The 9674-nt window shown below is 59.3% G+C and overlaps 1 protein-coding gene across 1 annotated transcript; it reads right to left on the reverse strand.

Annotated features, from left to right (window-relative positions):
• Nucleotides 1-610: 610 nt before the first annotated feature.
• Nucleotides 611-9313, reverse strand: LOC311192370 (uncharacterized protein; the record flags this gene model as incomplete). Its single annotated transcript, XM_084264831.1, has 3 exons — nt 611-928; nt 1528-1688; nt 8878-9313. The coding sequence occupies 3 exons, from the start codon at nt 9311-9313 to the stop codon at nt 611-613; spliced, it is 915 nt and encodes a 304-aa protein (XP_084120957.1).
• Between the last annotated feature and the right edge of the window lie 361 nt (nt 9314-9674).

Below are 9674 nucleotides of genomic sequence, written 5' to 3' on the forward strand. Positions count from 1 at the left end.
TCCACCCATCCCCAGTGCACTTCAGGGCAATGCCACACCAGTGCACCCAGCCTGACTGCAGCATGGGAAACAGCAGGCCTGCATTAGCCAATTAATCAGCTCTGCTTCATACGGCAGCCTAATTTTGCCCAGCAACACAGACCCCAGCAGGATGCAGGATGGACAGACTGGCACATGTCCTGGGCATCCTCCTTCCTAGGCCACCATGCCACCAAGGGGAAGGGCAGCTGGTGGCACTCAGGGCTCAACAATGCTCCAGGTGCTGCCATACCTGCAGGGAAGGGGCAGCACAAAGGAGGGTCTGGTGTCCCCACCCGGCTCCCCAGGGAGCCCCGGCAGGGCAACGCTGTGGCAGGAGGGGGGCAGAGCCTCCTGTCCCCTAAGGAAAAGCACAGGCATCCAGATAATAGCTTTATAGGGAAGGGACGTGGGGACTCCCCCAGATACACACAGAGGAATAATTATGAGTTAAATAGGATCCAAACACACATAAGTTAAAGGGGGGCAGGTGCTCTGCAGCCCCCCCGGCTCCACTTGGGCAGTCTGTGTCTGCCAGCAAAGAGACCCCCCGACACTGCAGCCCCTGCCCCCGGCCAGCTCCGTCCGCTTTTCACAACACAGAGCCCATCTTCCTCTCCGTGGTGCCCATCTCATCCTCCTCCTCTTCTTCTTCCTCCTCCCCCCCCGAGCAGGAGGAGTCCGGGCCGTAGCCCAGCTCGGGGGTGTTGTGGTGCAGGAAGCCCGAGCCGGGGCTGCGGCCCATGAAGTCGGGGCTGTCGGCAGCCTGTCTGCGGGGCTCTCCGGGCAGCAGCTTCTCGCAGGCTTTGCTGAGCCCTCGTGGCTTCTCGGCCTCGGGCTGCGTGCCCTGCTCCTTGGCTTTGCGGCTCCGCTTCCACTTCATGCGGCGGTTCTGGAACCAGATCTTCACCTGTCAGGGGAGAGCCCACAGGGAGAGTGTGTCCCTCGTCCCAGCCTGCCCCTGCTCACCCCCCTCTCCTTTCTACAAGGAGATTTCCCCCCCCCCAGAGTCTCTTCCTTGAGGGTCATCCTACAGTGCTGCAGGTCTGTGAGGAGGCTGAGGATGTCACGAGGAGGGGAATACCTGGGGGGCTGCTTTCTTCCTCCTGTCTAGCCTCTGTGTGGGGGGGTCAGGGACAGAGGGGACTGGCAATCCCCCAGGATGCCCAAAGACTTGCAGGGAGACGTTAAAAGAGGAGTTTTAGCACCACAAAAAGCCCCCTCCCACAGTGTGGAGAGGGATGGGAATGCTCTGAAATCTAAACTGGGGGTGCCAGGCAAAGGGAGGAGCAGTATTTCCGGGGTGCCCTTTGCAAGAGAAGTGTCTGGAACCCACCAGGTAGCTCGTGGCAGAAGATGCCCAGAGAAGGGCTGCTAATGGGGGTGTGGGACTGATGGCAGCCAGATTAGGGACATCAGCATTCTCCATGACCTTGACTTCCCACCCTGTAGTGCAGCCGCCCCACCTCCCTGGCAACCCCTGCTGGATCCCCCCCAGAACCAAGGTACCTGTGTCTCGGTGAGCATCAGTGATGTGGCCACCTCGAAGCGCTTGGGTCTGGACAGATACTTGTTGAGCTTGAACTGGTTCTCCAGCTCCAGGAGCTGCTGGCTGGTGAAGGCTGTGCGGGGCCGGCGGCACTTCCCCATCAAGCCAGACTGCGGGGCCGCTGCAGGACAGATAGTGGGCAGGGGTCAGGGGACAGCAGGGCTGGGAGGCTGCGGGGGGACATCCCCTCAGCAAGCCCAGCATGAGGAGGAAGGCGAGCGCCTCTTCCATCATCTCCCGCCCCAATAATGACTTTATTGCCTGGCTGATAGGAACCAGCGAGATACGTTATCAGGCCTCGGTGTGCAACTGGGATCAGTCCTGTGACTGAAATTAAACCTCCTTTTTTTTATTGCCAGGCCGTGCAGGTGGCTGCCCAACTGCCAGGCGCTGGGGCGCAGGGCTGCCCGTGGGCCCGGCTATCTCGCCCGCAGCCCTTGAAGGCAGCGCGGCGCTGGATCAGGAGGCAGCGGGAACAAAGGGACCTTTGAGAGTCCAGCGTGGGGTGGCCGCTGCGCTGTGTTTGATGCCTGCTTATCTCCTCTCTGCTGGCTTTATTGTCCCCCACAGGGTTCAGCTTTTACTGCTTCTCCCAGCACCACAGCAGCAATTAAACCCAGAGGTTTGTAACTGGGAGTGAAGTGCCGGAGTGGGGTCGTAATGGGAAAGGTCCTCAGCACATCCGTGCTGCTGCGTCTCAAGGAGCGAGATGGAGCATCATGACCCTAGAGATGTGCCCTGCTTGGAGCATCATGACCCCAGAGATGTGCCCTGCTTGGCAAGAGGTGCTCCAGTTTGCACTCTTTACGAGGCACCATCCATGTTATCTCCATCAGATTCCAGCTTTGATCCCAACCTGCCCATCTCCCAGGGTGTCCACCGAGCCCTTCACAAACACAGTGGTGACGCACGAGGCAGGAATTTATGAAGGGGCATTAACTGATCATGATCCAGGCTTGATCCCAAATACCGGGATGCTGGGTGGGACAGGCCAAACAGGTGAGCCCAGGCTGGACAAGGGGGTCTGAAAATTTGTGGGACCAGGGATGGACATGACCCCTCCTGCACCTGCAGACCCACAGTGCAAGCAGAGACAGTCAGTGGGACCTGGTTCACAGCCACTGGGACAGTTAAACAAGGGGCTGAGGAGAGGCATTCTGCACCCAAAACATGTTCAAGGCTAAAACCAAATGAGAAACTCAAAGGGTTGCTGGGAGAAATACAAATGCCAGACGAAGGATGGCTCAGCTCTGCAGAGCTCAGTTGTGGTCTGGGCTCCGGCTGGCCATGGGTACCTCAGCTGTGCAGATCCTGGGCAGAGACAGGAGACCAAACGGACCCAGGAAGGCTCCCTTCTGCTGAGGAAAGGAGCTGCTATAGGGATCAGAATCTGCAAGGATGGGGCACTCCAAGAGAACACCCTTCACAACTCCTCGGAGCAGAGAGGCCAGAGATGCATTGGAACTGGAGGGGACATTCATTCAGTGGATGTTGGTGGGAAGCACAAAGCAGCCCAGGCAGCCTCTGGCAGCAAAAAGGCTCCAGCACCCAGTGAGCCCCTTTTGCTGCCTGGGAAAGGGGGGTACACTGGGGCACCCAGAGCCTTGGTCCTTCCCTGAAGCAGGGGCTGTGCTGCGCGGGTTGGCTGTATGGGTCAGGGAGGGGTCCTCTGAGTGACCCCAAAAGGCTCCTCTGTGCCACCTCCTGCAAAGCTAGATGTAGCCAGGCTAAAAACAGATGTGGGAAAAGGAGAGACACAGAAGTGAGTCTCATCCCCCCAAACAAGGGGAATTTGGTCTGTCCACCTTCAGGAGAGACTGCTTGCTTTAACAAAACCACTCCAAGGGGTTTGCTCTTCCCCAGGCAAGATGCTGATGACTCCTTGGTCTGGCAGGGAAAAGAAGAACAGAAAGTTTGCCCAAAAGCCAAAAAAATGCAAACGGGATATATCCCAAATAACTGCCAATGCAGGGAATCAACAGCTGGAGCTCAGTCCCTCTGCCAGCCCCGGATTCTCAGTCTCAGTGTCTCAAATTCAGGCTCAGTGTATTAGTGTCCAGTAAAACGTTGCCCAGACCCTGACTTCCCTGGAAATCCATCCTGCCTCCTACCCCCAACCCACTCCTGAACACCCTCTGTGACACTGTTACACAGGCCAAGCTACCACCAGTACAAAGCCCAGCCCACACAGGTATGGCTGGCCACCTGACTTGTGCCTTCTCCTGAGCACACACCCTTCAGCAGCTCCTGTTATCCATCTCCACTGCTCCCAGCTGTCAATGGTTCAAGGTTTTGCCTGCAGATGAGGTGGGGTGAGCCCAAATTGGCACAGCCCTAAGGTCCACCTGACCTTCAGCCACCTGCAGCAGCAGCTCGGCATGAGCCTGAACCATCACCATCTCTGGCCTCAGAGCTGCCATCAGCCTCCCTGAAGGGCCCTGGCTCCTTTTGCATGGGATGTGTACAGAGGGAAGAGGGTCTGCAGCTTCTTATGGGGGAAAGAGCCACGGGAGGAGGAGGAGGAAGTGGAGTCCAAGGTATGAACCAGGTTCCAGCTTCCCCAGCAAAGAGGAAAGGGTGCCTTGTGGCTGCTGGTAGCTCCAGCCTGTCCTGCCAGTGTTCTTGATGGAGTCCTGTCCTCCCTTGTCCTGTGGACATGGACAACACAGTGAGCATCACCCTAGGGCTCACCTGCCCCAGTTCCTGCCAGTTGAGCTATGAATCCATCCCCATCACAACCCCCATCCCACAGAAAGAGTAACCCTTTGGGAAGGCTCTCCTCTTACTCAGCTCCCACCAGAAGACCAGCAACTGCCTCAGCATCACGCCTTTGCTTGCCAAAGGATTTCCTGTCTGCCCAGCCACCTCTTCCAGCGGCACACCCAGGATCAGAGGTTGTCTCGATATCCCTTCAGCCCAGCAGGGCTCAGACCCCCGATAGGTTCCCAGCATTTGGCTCCAATATCCGTAAATAACTGCTTGGCCTGGAGCTGGGAATGCCCTCTGAGGCTGAGGCCAGGAGCTCTGCAAGGCAGCTCTGGATAATTAGATAGAGCAGGCTCTCCCGGATAATTAGATAAAGCTTATAAAGAACTGTTGGTTTATTTGATACAGTTCCATCTACTTGATAACAAGGGCAATCCTCGGTTGATATTAACCCACTTGTTTTTAATTTGCTTTGTTTAGCTATAGTTCACTTAACTCCGTGGGCTGGCAGATAAAGGAGAGGAAATTAGCACCCTGGCTGCTTTGGAGGTGTTTCTCCAGATGTCAGGGCTGGGAGGGGGAGAGGTTGTCTCACTGGCATCGTGGCCATCATCAGAGGCTTCTCCTGGCCTGCTGGCAGTTCTGTCCACTGTATGGGGGGCAGCACATGCAAGGGCACCTGCTACCCCTCCTAGCCCCTTGCTTGCTCCACCATTGGACCCCAGTTGCTACTTGTCAGCTGTTTTCCAGCTTATGTTTCCTGCTGATGCCAGACCATTGCGTACCTGGCCACCCTTGGAAGGCATTGCTTTTAGAAGCAGTTCAACATGACTTGTCTTGACCCCTCTCCTAGCCCAGCACAGCCCATCAGCCAGCTCCCCATCGCTGTGGGCAGGATCTGGTCCGGGCTCAAAGCCATGGAGGTGATAAGTGGGTGATGCAGAGAAGTGGTGTCCCATGAAACCTGCCTGAGCACCAGGTCCCCAGTGGGATCCTCTGCACTTCCTGAGAGCCTGCAGCTGTCTGTCACTGCTCTCCACTCCTATGACTCTTGACTCCCATGGCCACACTGCAAAGAAATCCCAGCTCCCAGAAGTATGGCCAGGCACAGCACCCTGGTGCCAAATGCTCCCCCTGCACAGTTCCAGAGGTGCTCAAAGCCCTGTGACAGGGATCCAGGCTGGGAGCAGCAGAGCCTGGGTAGGCAGCACCCCTGCCTGGTCCTGCACTCAGGCCTTCCCACCCAGCCCTCTCACTCCGCATTGCAGCAGACAGGCGCTGGCTGCGGCTCCGCAGAGGCAGCCTGGGAGGAAGGCAAGGCACCCGCTTGCACCACCGCAGGAGCACTTCTCCGAGCAACCCCAGCACCCAAGCCCAGACCAGGTTCCTCAGACCTTCTCCCCAGCATCCTACCACCCCCATACACAGGTGAGAGTGGGGTGAGCCTGAGCAACGCATCCTTGCGGAGCTTTGGGCTTCAGTTCTGCATCTGTCCCGTCCTTCCCCCCACCCTGTCCTCAGCAGACCAGACTAGGCTGTGCCTGAAAAACACAGGCAGCTAAAGCAGGATTTAGTCCTGGAATCTTCCATAAATAAATCAAAAGGGTGTTTGTCCCCTGGAATGCCCCAGAACATGCCCCAGGAAGCTTTCAGATACATTTCTCTGCCCGCTGTTACCTGGGGAGCTAAACACAACCAGCACCAGTGGCATGGACACTTGTGCTCAGTCACTCTGGAAAGCTCAGTGAGACAGGTCTGTCTATCTGTCCAGGCTGGGTGATAGGACAGGGCACCTAGAAAGCACAAGCAGCCCAGGATTTCCATTCCAACAGCAGTAGGCTCCTGCTCAGACCACCACCCTTCTTGGAGAATGGCTCAGCAGGCAGCACATCCTAGGCAGGACACAGATGCCCCTTCCTCTCCCTGCACACCCATGGCATTGTCCCCATTCCCACACAATGGCCAGCACACCGGGGCAATACAAGCCCAGACACAACCATAACTTGCAGCTGGGGCCAGTCCCAGTGACTGCAGGGACAAGGGATGCTGTGAAGGTACCTGCATTCACAGCTTGCCGTGAGCCCACAGGAGGAAAGGCTGGGGACACACTTGAGAACCCAAATGTTCCCAATGGACTGAAACAGGGATCTGAAGATGAATGAGGGACAGGGTCTGATGGCACAGTCTACCTGTTGATGAAAATAACAGGATAGAAGGACCAGGGGAGGAGGATCTCTGGGAGAGGCATCACGGAGTGGAGAATAGACCCCAAGCTGAGCATAACATCCACAAGTCGGAGTGATGTCTGTGGGGAGGTACAGGCAGGGAGAGCAGCTGCAAACACACACAGCTTCATCCATCTGCCTCCTGGAGGCACTAACTCAAGCTCTGCATCCAGCTTGGCCCGGGGGGCTTTTGGAGGCATTTGGAAGAAAACCCTGTGAACAGTCAGGATGGAAACCCGGCTCAGAGGAGGTGGAAGCAGTTGGGTGGTGCAGCAGAAGGAGGAGAAGGCTGAACAGGACCTACAGAACCTCCTCACACGCAGACCAGGCAAGCAGAGAGAATGGAGGGTGGTTTGCTGTGTTTGGCACAACAAATTTGAGGGCAAAAAATAAATGGAGTAAGAAAACCTTCACATCAGGAAAACTCCTAAAACACTAATCTGGAGAGCCTGGGGAGAGAATCCCCACTGCCAAGGGCTTCCCAGAAAGGGAAGCAAATACCTTTCTGATTTAAAAGCCTGCAGCTTTGGAAGCTTTTGATGCATCTTTGTTACAGCCCCACATGTCCCCTCTTCCCCTACTCTGCTTTGGGATCTCCGGGACCCAGTGCACCAACACTTGGGTCAGAAGCTGCTTTTCCTCTCCTGAGCTATCCCAGGAGCCCAGCTCAGTGCTTCCCACAAAACCCATTGGTATGCTGTTCCCGTGCATCCTAACACAGCCCAAAAAGCTCCCTCCACAAACTGTTCTCATGTCCCAGGTTTGGGGTTTGTCTCCTTCTACCAAGGTTTTGGAGACAACCAGCTCTGGAAACAATCCTGCACTTGAGAGGGACATGTCTGTTGATACACAAATATCCGTGTCATCCCAGCCAGAAGCTGAGCTCAGGGCTCTGGAGCAGCCACAGTGGTGTGATCCCACTCCTCGGTGCTCAGATACACTAACAGACCCAGACCCTGCAAGGAGAAGGTGGTCTCTTCAGGGAGGCAGGAATGTGTCTCACCACGAGCAAACAGAGATTCCCTCCACACACACACCTTCATGCTTGAAGGCTGCACACAGCCAGTAGCACCACAGGCTTGTTCTACCCTCAGGTGCCACCACCACTTCACGGCTGGATCTCTCTTACAGTCCACAGGGAACCAAGGAGGAGAGCAGCCTGGGGTAGGGAACAACCTCTTTGCCTCCAGCCTGCACACGTGCCACTTGAGGAAGGAGCAATAAATGGGATGTTTCATGTTAATACTCCGGTTTTATGGTATTATTCATCCAGCCAGTTTATTAATTAACTGGCTTATCTGGCCATTATTTTTTTAAACAGGCTCCCTGGTTATTAAGCTGTTAAGCTCAGCTAATGAGCCTGGATCCTCTGCTGGGGGTTATTAACAAGCCCCTCTCAGTTTATTGCCCACTGTCCCCATCTTTGCTGCGGCCAGATCAGCAGTGTCCGGCTCAAACTGTGACAGTCCCCGGCGGGAGCAGAGCCCGCAGCCGGTCTCCTTGTGCCTCCCGTGCTCTGCAGGACACTCCCCACCCGTGGCTCAGCACCGCAGTGCAGGATGCGGTGCCCCCCCGCAGCCCCGGCCGTGCCCACCGTGCCCGGAGCCGGAACCCTCCTCGCTGCCAGGAGGAACCGGGGCTGGGTTGGAGCCGAGCACGCTGCGAGGCTGCCCTGTTCCTGCGGCTCCCGGCGGCACCGGGATCATCAGCCCCGACGAGGCGAGCGGGATCCCAGAGCCCCGTTCCTCCCCCGGTCCTGCAAGACCGGATCGGCAAGAACCCGGGCGGGTTCGTTCCTAATCACACCGGACGGATTTTATTCGTTTCCTGGTGCCGGTCCCTGCTCTTTCTTCTTTATTTTCGTTTCCTTCCCGCCGCGGCGGAGCCCAACGAACCCGGGCGGCCATGCGGGAAGGGCAGCTGGGGCCGGCGCGGCTGGCCCGGCCCGGTCCGGGAGCGGCTCTGCCGGCACCGGGGCGCATAGAGCCCCGCGGGGCTATCGCGCAGCAGCGGGCTGGGGCAGGGCGAGATTTTGCCCTTCGGCGGGCGTTCCCGGGGCCCCGCAGCCCTCGGGGGTCTCCGGAACACGGATATTGCCTCCCTTTCTCAGCAATGGGACCCCCAGACCTGCCCTGGCTGGGGACCGGCTCTGGGCGCGGCAAGAGCCCTGCACTGGGTCAGCCCCGAGGGCTCGCCCCCTCCGCCGGGCTCCCGACCCGAACCACCGAGAAGCCGTGAAGGGGCGGCCTCGGAGAGCCTCAGGTCCCCGGCCCCGAGGGGACCTGCACCCCGTTGTGCCGGCGAAGGACTCCGGGGGTTGGAAGGGGCGAGAGCCGCGTCCCGCCCGGCAGGAGGAGGGTCTGTCCCCGGGTCACTCACCGTGGAAGTCGGAGAGCCTCGGCACCAGCATCCCGGCTCGGATCCAGTGCTCCAGCGGGAAGGAGCCGGCCACGGCCGCCTTCAGGTGCTCCGCGCCAGGCGGTGGCAGGTGGGGGATGCCGGTGTAGGCGAACGCGGGGTGCTGGCCCCCCAGGGTCGGGAGCGGGTACACGGCGGGCGGGTAGAGGGCCGGCAGGGTGCCGAGCCCAGGGCCGGGGAGGTGCAGCAAGCCGGGCTTTGGGATGAAGCCCGTCGAGGCGAGGGGCGCGGCGGCCGGTGATGCCCGCGGCGAGGGGGTGTCGGAGCGCCCGGCGGGGCCGGGACTCGCCGCAGGGCTCCCGGGGCTCAGCCCCGGCGGGGAGGCGCTCCGCGACGGCTCTTCAGCCAGGAGCGCCTCGATGCGGAAGTTTTGGGACTTCTCCATGGGCTTGTGCATGGCTCGGCCCCGTCCAGAGCCGCCGGGTCCCCCGGCACCCCGCCGCTCCCCTGCCAGGGCACAGCCCGGCCGGGCAGCCCCGGGCCAGCCCCGGTACCGGCTGGCATCCAACCCGCGGGGCCCCGCCGCGCTCCGCGGGGCTGCCCTCGGGGGCAGCCCTTCTCTCCGCTCCTCCTCCCGGGCACTCGCTTGCCGGTCGGCACCGGGGAGGGTTTTAACCCCCCCGCAACCTGCCCCAGCTCCCCATTGGCTCGGCGCCGGCCCCCCGCCCCACCGGGCCGGACTGCCTCCCCGCGGGCCCTGGCCAGGCTCCCCGCCGGCCTCCCTCCCCCCCCTCCATCGGCTTCCTCATCCCCCAGCC

Source organism: Gallinula chloropus (assembly GCF_964237585.1).
Source record: "Gallinula chloropus genome assembly, chromosome: 5".
Taxonomy (NCBI): domain Eukaryota; kingdom Metazoa; phylum Chordata; class Aves; order Gruiformes; family Rallidae; genus Gallinula; species Gallinula chloropus.